General features: G+C 33.5%; 1 protein-coding gene across 1 annotated transcript in view; it reads left to right on the forward strand.

The window, feature by feature from the left end:
* TANC2 (tetratricopeptide repeat, ankyrin repeat and coiled-coil containing 2) overlaps positions 1-20191 on the forward strand; it is a 289785-nt gene that overhangs the window by 128053 nt on the left and 141541 nt on the right. The window contains exon 5 of the mRNA XM_045525947.1: positions 10216-10326. Within this exon, the coding sequence (XP_045381903.1) occupies positions 10216-10326 (111 nt within the window). The remainder of the gene's footprint in view (positions 1-10215; positions 10327-20191) is intronic.

Consider the following 20191-nt stretch of genomic DNA (forward strand, 5'->3'; position numbering starts at 1 on the left):
TTCGTTGGCCAGAACTAGTCATACAGTCCTTTCTAAACTGCACAACACCTGGTGATTGTAGTCACTCCTAGAAAAGAATGGGAACAGGTTACTAGTAGGCACTAGTAATGTCTGTCACACTATGTAATTCAATGCTATTAACTGCCATTTTTATGGATCATTTAAAATCATCTCTTATGTCCTAAAATCAGTCCCATACTTTGAGGAACAATATTGTATATGAAACAATGTAATATTGGAAATAAAAATACCTGGATATGAATCTGTAATCTACCACTTAGTTACTATGATCTTGGACAAGAGGTCTTGTGATTCTGATGTCCCACCTGTAAAAAAGGTTAATGTGTTCTTCACAGAAAAATTATGAAGGTTGAATGAAGAATTATGAAGGTTCTTTTCAAAGATTAAATTCTGGTTTTATTGTTTTCCTCTATTATTTTTATTTGCTATTGATTTCTACTTTAATCTTATTTCATTTTTCTGCTTGATTTGAGATTTAGTTTGCTCCAGCTATAAGCATATTTTTCTTCAGTTACTTTTCAGAGCTTAGGTAAAAATGTCAATAAAAGTGTAAAATAAAAATATACAAATGTTAGTTGTTACTTTATTTGTTGTTGCATAGCTTTTTTAAAAGTGAGGTAGTTCTGGCTGGGCACGGTGGCTCACGCCTGTAATCCTAGCACTCTGGGAGGCCGAGGCGGGAGGATCGCTCGAGGTCAGGAGTTCGAGACCAGCCTGAGCAAGAGAGAGACCCTGTCTCTACTAACAACAACAAAAAAAAAAAAATAGAAAGAAGTTATCTGGACAACTAAAAATACATTTAAAAATTAGCTGGGCATGGTGGCGCATGCCTGTAGTCCCAGCTACTCGGGAGGCTGAGGCAGAAGGATTGCTTAAGCCCGAGAGTTTGAGGTTGCTGTGAGCTAGGCTGAGGCCACGGCACTCTAGCCAAGGCAAAAGAGTGAGACTCTGTCTCCAAAAACAAACCAAAAAAAAAAAAGTGAGGTAGTTGTTTTTAGATCTGTGTACCTAGTAGTAGAATTGGACTCTTGCAAGAAGTTTAACATCATTAACTAAAAAAAACAGTCCATGTATAGTCCCAAACAGAATTATTACTTCTCACTGGTCTTTCTAAAACAAAGTTTAAGCATATTTTCTCTACCATTGAAATGTTCTTTTTAAAATAAACTTTTTTGTTACATTCGTCTATTGGGAGTACCAAATAAGATCAGAGGAAAATTAAAATCTTGTATAAAGATCTATAAGAAAACTATCATCAATAGATGCAATATTGGAAAATGTTTAGTTTTTACATTTTTTTATTTGATAAAATGGTAATAACTAATTTTTAAAATAAGGAAAAGTCTGATGATATTTATTTTAATTGATTAAATAAGAATAAACTAAATTCTTAAGTCAAATAAATACCACTACAGATTTCTTATACATAATTGATATAAAATCTAGCCACATGTACCTGAAGTAACTTGTTTTTCTAGGTCACTTGTTCCTCTCCCAACTTCTTCCTTAATTTTCTGATAGAATTTGTGAAGGTGTGCTGTTATTTCTTCTTAAGGTATTTGATAGAATGCACCACTGGTGCCAACTGGGGCTGGGCTTTTTAATGGGAAGATGTTTAATTACTAATTCAATTTCTTTCCTTGTTTTAAATCTGTCCAATTTTTCCCATTTCTTAATGAATCACTTTTGATCATGTGTGTCTTTCTAGAAATTTGTCCATTTCATTTATCTAATTTGTTGGCGTAAAATTGTTCATAATATTTTCTTATAATCCTTTTCATTTCTGTAGAGTCAAAAGTGATGTCCCTCTTTCATTTCTAATTTTGGTAATTCATGTCTTCACTGTTGTTTTTTTGTTAGTCCAGATTATGATTTTTCAATTTTGTTATTTTAAAAGAATTAAATTTTGGTTTCATTGTTTTCCTCTATCATTTTATTTATTTGCAGTTTTATTGATTTCTACTTTAATCTTTATTATTTCATTTTTCCGCAAGATTTGGGATTTAGTTCCAGCTGTAAGCATATTTTTCTTCAGTTACTTTTCAATTGTTGTAACCATAAAACTCCCCATGAAACTTTAAAAGAAGATAAATTAGGGAGATTAGTAATTCTCTCAAAACCAGCTTCTTAAAGTCATCTTGTAATTTTGATTTTTAATAGAAAATTAACATTAATTAAACTCTGCTCAGTTGAGGGGGTATCTGAGTACATTTTTCTCTTTTTTTAAGCCTCATAGCCCCTGTTTTATACCCTTTTCATGGCATTTAGCTTTCCCCCCTTTGTATCATAGCTGTTCTTGTTCTGTCTTATCCCTGTCATTAAGTTTTTTCAGGCTAGAGACTGTCAATTATGTTTGAATTCCTTTGAAGCATCTAGTGCTGTGTTCTGCACATGGTAGAAATTCAACTATGTCGTACTAGACTCTGCACATGGTAGGAAGACAATAACATTTATTGAATTGAATGGAAATGTTCTCATACATTTTGTGGAAATGGTTTACAAATGATTATATGTAGATTTTGAACAAAATAATTGTTCTTTATATGTGAAAATTGCATTTAGTACTAAATTTACATTTTTAGTAAATCTCAATTTTCATGTTAATGAGGTATCCTAATACTGTCAGAGGATTATGATAAGCCTTAAAATGTATCCCGATGCCTCTCTTTTTGTTTATTACATGCTAGCATCTCTAGTAGAGGGTGGGGCCTTTGTTCTAAGACTTTTAAATAAGGAGATAAAGATGGAAATAAAATATCAAAATAGTTCATTTATATCTGTATAGATCTCAGGAAGAAATTAAATTCATAATTATGTTAGAGTTCTCAGGAATATGTAGCTATATATGAAATTTTCGATTTATAACTCACAGCTATACAAGAAAGTACTAGAGACAGAAAGTATTTAGCCCTGATATCGCAACCTCTTTATATTGGTCAGTAGACAACTTTATGAGTGTATTTGTGATAACCTATTTTTATGAAATTGTTACTTGCAAATAAATAAACATGTTAATGCACTGTCTCAAATTCCATTAGTTTTTGCTGTTTCTTGTAGCAATTTGCTATGTCACTGTTAGTGTATAGTTATTCCATCCTTTATTGAATTATTTATGGATTTTAAATTGTAATATTAATGCCATTTCAGTTATTTGGCTTTTGTTACTTTAGAGTTTTTGTTTTGTCTTATTTTCATTGTTAGGAAGTTAGCATTAATACAGAAGTCTTTAGGTGATAGGTACTTTCTTTAAAAGAACTTATTTTTGATATTCATATTGGTAAATTTTCAACAGACTCAAAGTCAGAATATTTGCTCTACACTTGGATGGCTTCTGTATTCTTTGTGTTATATTCAAGTGAGCCCCTCTTTTCATTGGGATCATATACCATAAGTCAATGCTGACTAGCTAGTGTTCAGTATTTTTTTTAATGAATATAAATGCTGTTAGTCTTGGAAATGGTAAAACTATGTAATGTTGCTTTTTTTGCTCAGATAAAATGAATTGCTTTCTCCTTTTAAAACTGTTCACTATGATTAATGGAGATAGGAAGGGCTTCATATGAGACCCCATAGTGGACAACCAGTGGCCACACACTAAGTGATATTTCTATTGGTAAACAAAGTCATCTTTACTTTGCCACACGGCATACATTTTATATTTCATTTATATTTGTATATGTCTCAGAGAAATCAGATCTCTAATAGTCTGTTTTCAAGAATATGTGCATATTGTATCTCTAGCTACAATAATATATCTTTATTCACATGTAAGATAAATGTGTTCCAATTATTTGATACTTCAGCATAAATTAGATGTAAAACAGCTTACAACAATTTTTGTTTGCAGTTTGGAATCAAGAGTGAGGAGACTAAAGGGGATAACACGTGGTATTGGGGAAGCTAGAGGGAGAGGAGAAGTTTATAAAATATATACTTAATTTCTTAAATAGAAGAAATGAGAACTGGACAGATATTTTGCAGCAATATATTAATTTTATAATTGGTTTCAGAGAAGTGTTTTATTTGCATTATGATGCAGTCAGAAACTCTATTTCTACAGACTAGCTTTTATTTGATAAAGATTGTTATGTCAAGTTTTGATTCCTTTTTCTGCATTATAATTTGTGGGGTTTTTTGATAGTTTTTTCTTTTCTTTAGATAGTTACTTTCTCCCTGCAAAAAACAGGAATGTGAATTATCATTCTTTCTCGGCACTGTTTTTCACTTCTGTTTAGCCTTTGCCAGATCGTCAAATTCTGTTGGCTTTTTTTTCTCTCTCACTGTTTTTTTCTTTATTGTTTTTGATCCTCCTATTTTGCAGGAAGTACATAACTAAATGGGAAAAGCTCCTTGGCATTTCCCTTTTCTTCAAGATGTTGCTTATGTCATCATGTGAACACAAGCATGAGAAATAGTTAATGAGCACATAGAATAGGTTGGAAGTATGCTATTCCCATGTTATTTCCAGATTTTAAACCTAACAGAGATTGGGGGTTAAGAAAGAGGAAATAAAGAATGACACAGTTTTTCTCCTTCTATTCTTCTTTCCCATCCCACTCCAAAAAATTTATGGTACCCAAAGGTTGATTTTGTAGTAAATATTTAGGAACTAAAATGTTACAAATATTATAAGATTTTGCATATGAAAGCCCTGTTAAAACTTTTTAAAATATAGTTGTCTATTTTATTTTCAGATAAATTTTTCACTGTTTCTTTCTAATACCTTTACAATTCTATAGTTCAGATATTTTCTTCTCCCTATGTTGCTTCAAAGAGTTTTATAATTTTAGCTCTTATGTTTAGGTCTTTGATCTATTTTGAGTTAATTTTTTAGATGGAGTAAGATAGGGTCCAACTTCATTCTTTTCCATGAGAATATCCAGTTTTCTCAAAAACCGTTTCTTGAAAAAGCTGTCTTTCCCCATGTTAAATGTACTGGTACTGTTTTTGAAAATTATTGATGATAGGGTTTATTACTGGGCTTTGTTTTCTATTCCATTGGTATCTATGTATTTATGCCAGTACCACACTGTTTTATTATGGATTTTTAGTAAGTTTTGAAATGAAGAAATGTGAAAACTCTAATTTTGTTATTTTTCAAGATTGTTTTGACTATTCAGGGTCCATTGAGATTCTGTATGAATTTTAGGATGAGTGTTTCTATTTCTGCAAAAAAAGCCATTGGGATTTTGATAGAGATTGCATTGAATCTATAGATTGCTTTGAGTAGTATCCTGTCTTAACATTAAGCCTTTCAGTCTGTGAACAAGGGATGTCATTCCGTTTATTTCTGCCATCTTTAATTTCTTTCAGCAATGTTTTATAGTTTTCAGTGTACAAATCTTTTTCTTCCTTGGTTAAGTTTATTTCTAAGTATATTATTCTTTTTGTTGCTATTTTAAATTCAATTATTTCCTTAGTTTTTTCTCAGATTGTTCATTGTTAGTGGATAGAAGTGTAACTGGTTTTTGTGAATTGATTTTGTATCCTGCAACTTTGCTGAATTCGTTTATTAGTTCTAGCAGGTTTTTTGTGGAATCTTTAGGGTTTTCTACATGTAAGGTTATGTCCTCTACAAACAGATAATTTTACTTCTTCCTTTCTAATTTATACGTGTTCTATTTCTTTTTCTTGCCTAAGGTAAAATATTTTTATCCTCCTATCACATTTGACAATTAGATTATCTTTATTATCTTTAGGTTAACCTTCCTAAATATACTTTTTATCTCAAATCCAACTTTGTAAAAATACTTTCTTAATTGTTGTTCTGCTTATCTTTATATTCATCCTTCCTTTCTCATTTTCCTGATCTTTTCTTTGATTTGGTCTATCTCTATACCATTCTCTGATGATTAGCTGAGTCTTCTGCCAGTGTCCTTCTAAAAATTCCCTTCTGCTATGAAACCTTTATTAAAGACAAACATCTCAATAGTTATTTAAAATTCTTATTTTAATGCCTTTGTATTTGTTTGGACTAGGTGTACTTCAACATCATCTACAACATTCCAGTTTACAAAGTACCCTCCACAGGTGCATTTTCTCTTTCAGCATTGACATTCCTGTGTGATACATCAGATGGCTCTTATCTACCCCCCCCAACCACCCTCTCCCAAGTGATCATGCAAGAATTACTAGGTATAAATAATATTAGTCTTTCTTCAAAATAGGCCACAAATGACTAATATTTTATAATTTAGGACTCATTTTATAAAAATATAACAAAAGAGTTAAATTTCTCAAAGAATGACCAAAAGTAAATCATAACTTTGATTATCATGATATAACATGATAATACTCTCAGAGATGAGGCTTGATTTATATTTTATTATAATATTTTTCTTAAGAAAGTCCTCTTAATAATCAGCTATGCCTATGATATTTGTAGATTCTTTAATTCAATGTTCACATTAGTGTGCATCAGAATCACCTGCAGAGCTTGCTGAACACAGATTGCTGGGCCCCCATCCTCCAGAGTTTCTGATTTAGCTGATCTGGGTGGGGCCTGATTATGTGCATTTCTAACAAATTCCCAAGTGACAGATACTATACTGATGGTCCAGGCACCACATTTTGAGAACCAGTGGTCTAAACAATACTGTGTAAGTTTAATTCTGTACCTACATATTTGTCATTGTCTAACCTAGACCATTTTGGTTTGGGTATTCTGCTATTTTGTAAGGCATAACATTTTTTTCAACATTATTCCCCTTTCAATTTTTAAAAAATAATTGATGATTTCACTGTTCTTCTCATCCCGCTATGACATCTTAGACATCTTTGTTTTACTACTCCTTGACACACACAGATCAGACTTCCCAATCATGCTGAATCTGTGATGGTAATGATGACAATAGCAATAACAGCATTTATAGAGCATTTATCCTGTGTTAGGCACTATTCTGAGGATTTTATTTGAATTAATATAATCCTCATAAATCTTCCATGATGTAAGTACTGTTATTAACCCAAAATAACTTATGAGAGGAAACTTAGGCACAGAGAGGTTCTTACATCTAAGAAAAAGTGGAGGACATGGGAATCTAAGCTAAACTCTCTTAGTTTCAGAGCCCAGACCCATAATTCCTACTCCTCACTTCTATGCTACCATGTTATACTACCTCTACGTATTATGTCTGAAACCACTTGCTTACTTTGTTTTCTATAGCCCTCACCACTCCATGTCTTAATAAACTTATAGGTGAGCTATATCCCCATATCCAAGCACTAAAATTGGGCTTGGATATTAGCACTTTACGTGCTTGGGATTAGTGAAAGCTTCGTAACAATACTATGATTTTGTAAGAAAACTGAGAATTAGTCTAAATAACTTGCCCAAGTTACTACTTCTAAGTGCTAGAGTCAAGACTAGATCTATCACTATGCCCATCCTCTAAGCCAATATGCATCCTTCCTCTCAACTTCTGCCGATTTCCCAAACTCAAGTCGCTTACAGCATAAGAATCATGTTCCCAGTGTTGGTTCAGACCATTTCTTGGAGCAGTAGTTTCCTATTATCTTTTGTATTACAATAAAATACCGGGTTTTGGTTTTAGATTCTTTCTACCGATCTCATCTCAACCACTATTTTTTGTTTTGTTTTGTTTTGTTTTGTTTTACTATCAGGTAAAGCCTTTTGATGTAGAATTCTCTTCCATCTGAATCATCTTATATACCATTTTTCCGCAGTAAAGCATATTAAAATTCTAGGCTTCCAAGCAAAGTATTGTGCCCCATCTTCCTACTTACCCTTTTATGTTCTCCACCAAGCAATATTATAACTATTGTACAGCCTGCCATATCTGTGATTGTACCTCCTGTGTTTGACTTACAATAATCAGCAGTATTACAAATGACACTAGTTTTTTATAACTTAGATGAGAATACCATTATCATCACCTTATAAAATAATTTAACTTCATTATTAGACATACACAGTACCCCACGGATGAAGGTAGGGGCAAAGGTGGGTGGAAGAAAGAATTAAGTGTCCACTATGATCTATGTAGATAACCTCAGTTGAAATTTCCTGGGAAGGGAAATAAAGATGTCTGTTTGGCATTGAGCTTCACAGATCTAAAATAACTCTCTTTGCTGGAAAATTATACATTTTAGTAAGAGATTTTTTTTTCCCTCTCTGCTAGAATCTATTCAGTGCCTGATTAACACCTTATAGTCCATACTCTCTTCATAGTCTTCAGCTATTTCCTTTTTTCTGTATGATCCCCAGGACCTTGATCTTTCCCCTTGACTCCATCTCATAATTCTTGTACACTCCTCGTACCTCTCTCAAGTCCTCCTATCATCCTTCAGTTTCTTTCTTACATCCTTAACCTAAGTTGCTGGTCTGTCTCCTAGCCCTAAATTTTCTTACAAAAAATTATTAAGATTTTTAGATATATAGAGTCCCTCGAGCAGACACCAGTGCTGTCTTTGTCAGAACTCAACAGGTAAAACATTTATTCTGATGCCATGACAATACTTTAATAAAATTCTAGTAAAGGACTTAAGAGCTTTAAGGATTAAATTACTGTATAATCATTTCTTCTATACTAAGCAATACTGAATAAAGTTTCATTATTTTTGAATTGGTTGGTAAAATTATAATGAAAGAGATTCTAATGTTGGCTGCATATATGCATATTAGTAGCCTACATATATGCATATTCTAATATTGGCTATTAGTACCCTGCATATATGCATTTAAATTACTTGAGATCTTTATTTGTGTAGTGATTTCAAAAACAGGCTCAAATATAACTCTCAGCAGAGGTGAGAGTTCTGCTATTGCAAAGCTTGCTTTTGGCAAAGAACCATATCTTTAGCACTCTTAGCATTAGACCTTTGTTGCCATGGAGACAGTAACAAGCTGTGTTTTTTTAACATACACTTAAAGTATACATACATACCTTAAGGTTTTAAATGTTACTTAATTGTAGGTTTTGAGTATTGGCACATTTAAAAAAAAATGTTCTATATTCTTTTAATACTTTATCATTTTTATCCTCCAAAGAAAATAAAGAATTATGGCCATTGTAATGACAAAGTTTTATATCATTTTTTACAGGGTCTTTTAGGAATAACTTAGAATCTCCTATGGGTTAGTAACAGATGAGGATTTTGAAGAACATGCAGAAACTTTTGAAAAAAGTATTATGATCTTAAACGCTGACGTGTCTTGGCCACCTATAGTTATGACACTAATATGTAATACATACAAATCAATTTCAGATTCAACTGATAAATTTTGTGCCAGTGCTATGCTAAGCACTTTCATCCTATTATTGTTTATTTAATAGAACTCAGAAGACACCAAAGCAATCTTCATAATATTAACTTTTAAAATGTTTAACTGATTATTTGAATGTATTTCAATAGTGTTCCTGGATTTTCCCCAAAAAGTCATTAAATAAAATTTATACATACTTTCAGTAAGTAAAACTTTCAATTCATAAATTATACTTTATTCTTTACAAGAATGAATGGATTCCATGGCATAAAATATTGCTATTCCATAGACCTCATGATTAAATTGGTAACTAAATCACATTACTTTAGCATGGAGTGTCCTACTGGCATGTCCTAGTTAATATTTTAGTCCACTAGCAGTTTTGACTTCTTATGTTAATGGCTGAGCAGTAAGGTGATTGATTTCCTTGTTAAGCTATGTAGATTAGGCCTGATAGTTTATATTTAATTCTACTTATAGTATTCACGACTGAATATTAGTTATTTCTGGATAAAGCAAACCTTTTGATTATAATTATTATAAACAAACCTTAAAACTTAGTCGTGTTCATTCCTTAGTTAATATCTTTATTTAATGGCAAAGGAAGCCAAGATAAAAAAAAAAAGCCCTTTGCTTTATAAAGAGAAAATAGCTAAAGGTAATAGATGACTACAATTTGTGCTAATAGTTTTGAATATTAGATTTTAGCTTCTACAATTTTCAGTGACTTTTTAACAAGACCCATCTCCTATGAAGAATGCAGCTAGTTTTTTTTCTGGCACAAAAAATAGGGTAACCTGATCTGAGTCTGACAGAGTGTGTCGTTCATTTAAGTGCTTCCATCTGTTGCCTGCTGTTCCCCTTACTCATGACCCCTCTATGTTTCTCTCTTTCCCTTTCCCCTTCTCTTTTCCTCTGTATCTTTCCTTTTTCTCTCTTCCTCCCCTCCCCCACCTTTTTGTCCTTAGCCCCTCTGAGGAAAGCAAAGTTTGTTGAGAGCCCACGAATTCCAGAGTCCGAGCTTGGCTCACCAACCCTTACTTCAGCTCAGAAGCTGGACGTGGATGCATACTGCCCTGGTAAGCACGCATGCAAAGTGTCTGCTTTGAAAGAGGGAGGATTGGATCAGGCCCATCCAGCAGAGTAGTATTTTGCATGTATATTCCTCATAAAAACATGTTACCTTTTTTGCAACTGATTGCATATTCTTCTTAATAGAAAATAGTTTTTACTGAACGTCCTTCCTGTTTTGACTATTGATATAATAATAAAAGTATTGAAAACAATTTCAAGGATAATTTTTTAAAGAATTAAAATACTTTTGGTAAATAGTTTTCAGGGTCATCTTTGTAATTTGAGATACTTGAAGAAATTTTGCTGTGGCCATGTGCAAACAAGAATGTTGAAGCCTGTAAGAATGTTCATTCAACACTAGACCTTTTGCATATGACCTGTTGTGCCAAATTCATATTGTATTTCTGGATAGTTGTAGAAAATACTTGTGATGTTGAAAACATTAAACTTGAATTAGAAAAGAAATATTATAGGTTTCTGAGATGGACTCCTTTTGGACACTCACTTTTAGAAACACCTCTTCTTATGAATGGCCTGTAAACACATGTAGGAGTTCACTAAAACCCTTCCTGTGTGGCAGCCAAACAGAGACAGACTCATTATCAATGCTTAGATTCTTTCAAACTTAGATGAGTTGCCTGGCAACATTCTTTACACTCTCTCTACAGTGAGTCTATAGTGCTGTGTCAGAAATGTTCGCAGCTCTAGTTGAGTATACAGACCAGAGCATTAGTAAAGGACCTTGGAAGACTTGGTTTTAGGTCTTTCTTTTGTTTATTCCTGCTCATTAAAATTGATGTTAAACCACAGTGAATGCAACCACTACATATTTATAGTATTAGGGGTCAGCAGAATAAAATGATTCCTAGTTCTAGGGAAGATATCAGTATCTCTGATCTGAAATGTCGGGATAATATACCCCTGAAGCCACATAAGACATGTTAAAACAGAAAACAAACAAAACAGTGGGAGAAAACTTGGGCCAAACCTACTAAAATGAGAGACATTTGACTTTATGAATCAGTTTTGATATTGAAACATCTTAGGGATTTTGATTTCTAAGAGTTGAACCCTGAGCTTCACTGTTCTGGGTGACTATTCCTTTTTAAATCAATCACAATTATGTTTTAAGAAACAACTTTTCTGTTTCCAAAAGGAACAAAGTAACTCTTTAAATGGTACTGTAGCACATGGTTAGAAGAATCTTTTTCATATTTTGAGGTATTATCACACTTCTTGGGCAATGGAATATTGTGCTTAGCATTTCTTTATGCAAATGTTAGTGTTGTAAAAAAAAAAGTACTAATTTTATATCCCTTCCTTGAATTTTGGAAGAAAAACTCTATCAGAGGCCTTTTCCATATTTGCAAGTCAGAATGACTGTCAGGAGAGCCTAATCTTTCACTTCCTGATTACCCATCTGACATCCTTAATATAATCTAGCTATTGCTATTGTCATAAAGCAGAGTAGCTACTATTTGTTCATAGGAATGCCAGTGCCGAATCACTATGAAAATTTTTATTCATGTGATTATTTATGTATTTTTCCACAAACATGAATTCCTTACTGAATTAGAATAGAACCAAGGTAAACTTCAGTTAAGAGTTTTAGAAAGCCAGAGAGAAACTAAAACATGATGCCAAATGCTAATTGCCATTCTTTCTTTTCTTATCTGAAATCGGTTTAAAGCATGGAAACTTCATAGTGATTTACTCTTTTGTAATAAAAGTATTAGACTCTCTGAAAATAAGTTTCTACTGAGGTAAGAGTGGTAACCTGAAGGTTGAAGTTATCATCTCTACATAGTACCAAAAATTAATAATAAACATATGAATTAATGAGTATACACATAAAACAAATATCAATCCATGCTTTTAAAATTTACATAGGATATACTAACAAAACAGTGATCAACGGTGTTCTGGTATCTTCATGTCCACCTGCTTTATTCATTGTCACCTGCAGGTTTAGGAAACTGTCTCACAGAGACAACAATCATAAACTGAAGGTTAGAGCAGTGGTTCTCAAATTTTAACATACTTCACAATAACCTGGAAGATTTGTCCAAATGCAGATTGCTAGGCCCACCCCTAGAATTTCTGATTCAGTAGGTGTGGGGTGGGTTGAGAATTGCATTCTGACATTCCCAGGTGATGCTAAAGCTGCTGTTTGACATTCCACACTTTGAAAACCAGCGGGCTACAGGGCTGCTGCAGGATACTTTCAGTGGTAGAATGAACAATGCCGAAAGACTGTGGGATTTATCCTGCTGTTGACTTCTGAGGAGTAATTGGCAATGTTGTTTCTGTGTTATCTAAACTTAAACCTTTGGCACCTATATTTTAGATTGGAAGAATAAAGCTTTTGTTTCTGAGAAATGGACATAAGTATTTTTCTTCATTTGTCTGTTTGTTCTTGGTATCTGTGTGCCCATTGCCTAACTTTTCTGTGTTATCCTACATATAAAAGAAATTGTGGATCAAACCAAACCAAGTCCTTGATGTTTAGTCTGCAAAGTCTAGGGAAAGCTACTCTGGGATATTGCTGTTGATCCAGAATATTTATCTACTAAATTGAATGATTCACCATAGCATTAGATTCTAGAATATCTGATTAACGTTTTACTGTTCTCACATCAAATTTGCTGTATGTGGGAAAAATACAGGTAAACAGTATGTAGTTGTAGTTGCAGCTACAACCATGGAGGTAATTGATGGTGTTAACTGGAATACCAGAGTAAGGGGATGTTCAGGGAATTATGTTTGATAATTGTCTCACAGTGGGGAAGCTAAGACCTAGGGAATGTAAGTGATTTGTCTGGGGTCACAAGCAGGATTTATTGTTGAATTCTTGAAGTGGGCACAATATAGTCCAAAAATACATTGTCCTCTAATCCTATTACTGTGTAAATTCCATAAGCATCCTTTACTATCCTTAGATTTAAAAGCAGAAAATTCAGTTTTTAAGTATGAGATAGGGCTGTATTCCATTTTTGTGAAAAAGAGTAAGCAACTGTCAGAGATTTTAATAAAACAATTCCTAAAATAAGAGAATAGATTCATCGTACATTCTATAACTTTTCTGCCTGCAGTATTACTTACTAGCTGTGTGATTTTTGGCAAGTTACTTTCGTTTTCTACCTCAGTTTTCTCATCTATAAAAATGGGGATAACAATTTTAAACCAGATTAATACATATAAAGTAGTGGAATGCCTGGCTTACTGTAAATGCTAATGTTAGCTGATTTTATTATTTTTATAGTAATAATTATAAAGATCTTAGCACAAGATCTTAAAATGTCTTCTAAACAATCAGAAAAAATATTTAAAAGTTTAGGGTCATTTTTAGTTAAATGTGTCTTACTGTATTTCAGTTCCAGTTTTTACTCATCTTGTGATCTGGAGCCTGTCATGTCGCTTTTTTGTGTCTCAGTCTCTTGTCACAGCAACATTATGTATACCATAACATTATTTCTGTCATTTAACACATTACGTGTTTATATAGATACATGAATATACATTCATAGGAAAAAAATGTCTAGAAGAACACACTAAACGGTAACATTGATTGCTTAAGGAGGGAGAGATTTGGGGTTGTTGGGAAGTTAGAGTAGGATTGGTGACGATAATGGTAATGATAGCAGAGGTAATAGCTGGTTGGTGGGATTACAGGTAGTATTAATTTTCTTTCTTAGGCAGCATATATTAGTGAATAAGAGCTTATGTTCTGGAATTAAAGCTGGGTTGATGACTCTTCCACATACTAGCTATGTGACTGGGATAAAAATAGACATATCTTTAAAAAAACAAAAAAAGACCTATCTCATAGGATTGTTACTAAGATTAAGTGAAATAATGTATATGCCACATGTTTAGCACATGCAAAATAAGATATACATTAATTTCAAAATATTATAGGGTACAAATAATTTTGGTTACATGAATTGCTTTTATAATGCTTGAGACATGGTTATAAGAGTGCCTATCACCCAGGTATTGTTCATTGTACCCATTAAGTAGGTTTTCACCTGTCCCCTCCTCCCCCTCCCCCCTGGTTGATTTCTGTTGAGTTTTACTTCTCTCTGTGTACATGTATGTTCATCAGCTAGTTCCAATTGAGTACATATGGTGTTTGTTTTTTCATTCTTGAGATACTTCACTTAGGGTAATAGTCTCCAGTTCCATCCAAATTGCTGCAAAAAGCATTAGTTCATCCTTTTTGTGGCTGAGTAGTACTCCCTGGTATAGGTGTACCACATTTTGTTAATCCACTCAGGAATCTATGAGCCCTTCCACGTCTTTGCAATTGTGAATTGTACTGCTATGAACATTCGAGTGCAGGTGTCTTTTTGATAAAATGACTTCTTTTCCTTTGGGTAAATACCCAGTAGTTGGATTGCTGGATCACATGGTAGATCTACTTTTAGTTCTTTGAGAATCTCCATATTGTGTTCCATAGAGGTTGTACTAATTTGCAGTCCCACCAACAGTGTATAAGTGTTCCTTTCTCTCTGCATGCATCCGCACCAGCATCTGTTGTTTTGGGACTTTTTAATAAAGGCCATTCTGACTGGAGTAAGGTGAACAACAAGAGATATTAACATCTTCCCTGTTGTTATTGCTTATCATCATCATCATTGCACTTTTGTGCATTTTCTAAAATTTCCATAATGAACTTCTGTTGAACAATTTCAGTAATCAGATGACACTAAATGATGGTGATACTGTTTTTAGTTTAGTTTTTTTAAGTGTTTATGTTACACATTATGATAATACAAAATTTCAAATGTAAATGTGAACTTTGACACAGACAGTAGGCCAAGTTGATGGTTTTATAGGACTTTTGACTACACGTGCAAGGTTAAGGGCCAAAGTCCAGACCAGTTTTCTGAAAATAGACATTCTTTTATCAACACCAAATCTTTCAGAGAAATGTGAGATGAATTTTTTTATGATTCTAGGAATTTTTTTGATTGATATATTTATGGGATATATGTGGTATTTTGGTACATGCATACAATATGTAATGATCAAATCAGGGTATTTAGGATATCTGTCACCTCAAACATTGATCATTTCTTTGTATTGGGAATATTTCAAATCTTCTAGCTATTTTGAAATATACAACAAATTATTGTTAGTAATCTTTTTATATAGATCCTTTTAAATCTCTTTAAAAATAGCAGTGTCTTTCAAAGGGCAGTGTCATTTAAGGTGACGACAAAATTAGTGTATATTTAAAACTGAAGGGGGGAAGAGAGCTTTATAGTTATTTGGTGCATGTTCATATTATGTATTTTGCCTTTGCAAAAGATTTTTAATTTGGATTTCTTATTAGCATTATACATTCTATAGTACAAGCCACTGTAGACAAATAAAATCTTTTATATAAAGTGAATAGTTCCTTGAATTGTCCTTTCCCAATTCCTGTATAAGCATGGTCATTTCAATTAAAAGAAAAGGACGATTTGTTTTTTCATTTTCTTCCTTCCAGTTTTTAAACTCCTAAGAACATTATCTAATGTTATCTTTATCCTAAATAATTAGGCATACTTCGTTTTGCTAGAAAATTTGTACATACAACCCTCTGTATAATTTTGCATTGGCCTGTGAGTACCACAAGCCTTTTTCTCTAATTCACTTCTGTTACATTGTGTTTATATTCTACTTTGCTGTAAACACAGTAATTGTAAAGCAGAATTTTTAACCTGAGTTAAATTGATGAGCTTTAAGGGAGCTTTGCACTCCTTAAAATTATACATAAAAACTTTCTACATGTACATATGTACTTTCTTCTGTAATAGGTTCTCAAAGCAGTCTGTAACCCACCACAAAAAAGAAAAAAGAAATACTGTTGTAAAGGTTGACATGAAACAAAGACTGTTAGTGGTTAGAACAACAACAATAAAAAGCTAGTAGTTGGATAGTGGATAGAAGTAGAATGAAAAAGGAAATAATTGAACTACAGTGCTGGCCCAATCAGGATATGAAAGTCTGTATAGGAAGTAGAGATTGGAAGACAGAGATAAACAAATAATAGAGATACGAAAATAAGCACACCAAAGAACTGGAATGTGAACAGCTTTTCTTCCCACGCTTCTCTATCCACGTAAGTTCTTAACATGTCTGAAAGTTATTTAAGTGACAGATGCTTTGATGAATAAAACTTTTCACTTTGAACATTTTGAGTTGTTTTCCTGTTTTATAGGTTTTCATTATTTGGTAGGGACCAAGGGTTATCTTCCCTTCCACCCTCAGTTCACTAAGAATGAACTGACAATAGGCAGAATACAGGAGAAAAAGGAATACAAATTTATTTAGTGTGCATAAGCACAGGGGAATGATTACCTAATAATCCAGTGAGGTCCAGATGCTTATATACCCTTCTTCCTAAGGGAGGGGTAGTAGAGGAATATGAAAATTTTAATTCTCTTTGGAAATTGAATGGGACCTGAGAACAGCCAATAGTTTGAAACAGGGTTCACCTAGGCTCTAGGTGTGACGTTTAACTTTCAGTCTCTTCCTCTGTAAGATGAGTTTTACTCTTCTCTCATTAATGAAATTTCAGGGAGGGGATCAAAGGCAATTGTGTTCTTTGGAAGGTCTGGTTACTAGCTTTGGGAGAGGCAGAAGATTGAGAGACAGGAAGTGAGAGGGGAGGTCAGAGAGCCCCTGAATCTGCTTTAGTTCAGCATGTCAGAGCACCATATTTTAGAGGTATCATTTTCTGAGCCCCAATATTTAAAAGGTTAATAATCTCATCACAATAACTTTTAGATTGACTTTTGTCAAGATTTTTTGCATCACAAATTCTAAAGACTTGGCCTATGAATGTGGTGTTTAGATTGATAATTTAGATATCCAAATGGACAGTTTTTTCATTAACTATGAAAACCATTTTAACTTTCAGTTTTTGAGGAACTAAAATGCACTGGTTTGGAGTAAAATGTTAGCGGTTTAGAAGAGCACAGACCTTGGAGCCAGTATGCCTGTGTTCCTATACCAGCTCTGCCACTTACCACTTGTGTGACCTTGGGCAAATTACTTAACCATGACTGATTAATTTCCTTATGTGTAAAATGAGGATAATAATATTACCTAAATCATAGGAATGTTGTGAAGATATAACACATTCAAATGAGTAAAATAAAAAGTTACCTGGTCCATGTGCTATAACTCTTAACTACAATTATTGTAGTGTCTTACTTATGATGATATTGATCTTTTACTGCCTTTTATCTAAGGATGTTGTAGGTAAAGTTGTATCTTTTTTATGAATGTTTCACAAGGGGATAAAATTGCTCCTATAACCTGTAGTCATTGACCTGTTTTACATGCAGCTTATATATAAATAGAATGTTGTATGATATTTTGAGGTTTTTTAAATAGGATCAATTTTTCATAGTGGTGAATAGCTCAGACTCTGGGATCAGGCAAGCGTGGGTTCAATTCTAGCTGTGCCACTTACTAGCTGTGTGACTTTTATTTAATCCCTCTAATCGTCTGGTTCCTTGTCCATAAAATGAAGATATAATATCACTCTATAAGGTGTTTGTGATGATTAAATAAGATAATATATATGATTTACTTAGCACAGTGCCTAGAACATGAATTATTATAATTAATAACTTATCTGTCACATATATATACTAATATAAATTTATTTCTGGAAAAAAATGTGGGTTTTTTTCTTTTCCTAAGCAGAATATATGTTCTTGCAGTTCAGTGTTAAGAAAAAATTCTGTGGGAACAATAAGGGATAGAAAGGTATTCTTATGTTTTGACACACAGGAAGCTGGAGATTTGTGAATTCTGTATCTTATGTCCCCACTGCCATCCTTTACCTCTGAGTCACTTAAAATCCTTTGTCTTTTTGTTTTTTCTTGTCTAGAAGTTATTCATTATAGCATTTACATTTATAAGACTTGTGGAAAGTGTCCATTAAATTCTGCTTATTATTATTGAGTGCCCTCAGAGTAGGTGCTTGTATTAGTTATCTATTGCTACCTAATAAATCACCATAAAACTTAGTAGCTTAAAACTACGTTTGTTATCTCACAGTTTCTGTTGTTCAGGAATGCACATGTAGCTTAGCTGAGTTCTGTGGCTCTTACAGGTTGTAATCAAAGTGACAGCTAGACTGTCAAGGCTCAACTAGGGAAGGATCTTCTTTCAAGTTTATACACAGAGTTGGTGAAAGTATTCAGCTCCTCATGGGCTTTTGAACTGAGGGCCTCAGTTTCTCACTGTTTTTCTGCCAAAGGCCCCCCTCAGGTCCTTGTTATATGGACCTCTCTACAGGGCAGCTCACAACATGGCAGCTTGCTTCATGAGAGCAAACAAGCAAGAGGCAGAGAGAAAATGAGTAAGACGCAGTGATAGTTTTTATAACCTAATCGTGGAAGTGACAGTCTATCACTTTTTGCTATATTTTGTTGGTTAGAAGCAAGTCACTAGGTCCTATTCACTCTCAAGGGGAGGGGATTACAGAACAGCATGAATACTGGGGGGTGGGGATCATTGCTGGGAGCCACTGAAGAAGTTGCTATCTCAGTTCTCTTTGTTTAAAAATGAAATAAGTGTCTAGAGTCTATTGGAAGCGTAAGTACTGTCAAAAGCATTCTCAAGAATGTTTTCACTGTATTCTTTTGAAAATAATTTTTAGTTTTTTCTTATTTTAAAAGTTATTTATCTATGTTAATTATATAAAATATCAATTAAACTAAAAGAAGAAAATATACATCACCTATAGTCCCACTAATCAGAAAGGCATTATTAGTATTTTGCGATATAGCCTCGCAATCTTTTTAATGTATATGTACAGTCCGCCCTCCATGCGTTCTGCGTCCACAGATGCAACCAACCACAGATCAAAAATGTTCAGGGGAAAAAAATAACAATACAGCAATAAAAAACAATACACTGTTTACACAGCAGTTGCATTGTATTAGGTATTATAAATAATCTAGAGATGGTTTAAAGTGTATGAGAGGATATATGTAGGTTATATGTAAATACTACTCTGTTTTATATCAGGGACTCACAGATTTTGGTATTGGGGGGGATTCTGAAACTAATCTCTTATGGATACCAAGGAACAGCTATACTATATTGATTTGCTCAAACTACCATAACAAAATAACATAGACTGGGTGGCTTAAACAACAAATTAATTTTCATATAGTTCTGGAAGCTAGAAGTTCAAGATCGGGGTTCTGGCTGATTTGGTTTCTGGTGAAGGTAGTCTTCCTGGCTTGCAGCTGGCTGCCTTCTTGGTATGTCCTCACATGGCCTTTCCTCTGCATGCATGTGGGAAGAGAGGGAGATTGAGAAGAAGAGAGGTTTTACGTTTTATAAGGACACTAATCCTATTTAATCAGGGCCCCACAATGAAGACCTCATTTAACATTAATTACTACCTTACTGCAAATACAGCCGCACTAGGAATTAGAGCTTCAACGTTTATTATACATATAGAGGAGACGCAAACATTCAGTCTATATAATGTGTACTTTTAAAATTAAGATGATACTGTGTATATTGTGTTTTGAAATTGACTTTAAAATGTTATACTGTAGCCAGGTGCAGTAGCTCACACCTGTAATCCCAGTGCTTTGCAAGGTGAAGACAGGAGGATTGCTTGAGCCCAGGAGTATGAGATTCTAGCCTGGATGATAGAGTGAGACCGTCTCAGGAAAAAAAAAAAAAATTATTGTAAGCATTGCTATCTTAAGAACCGTTCCTCTAAAACATTTTTTGTATGGCATTACATTATATAGGTGTAATATTTTTTAAACCAATATACTGTTGTTGAACATTTAGATTGTTCCAGTTTTTTGTGGTGGCTATTGCTATAAACAGTGCTTCAGA

This window comes from Lemur catta, chromosome 15, assembly GCF_020740605.2.
Source record: "Lemur catta isolate mLemCat1 chromosome 15, mLemCat1.pri, whole genome shotgun sequence".
NCBI classification, from domain to species: domain Eukaryota; kingdom Metazoa; phylum Chordata; class Mammalia; order Primates; family Lemuridae; genus Lemur; species Lemur catta.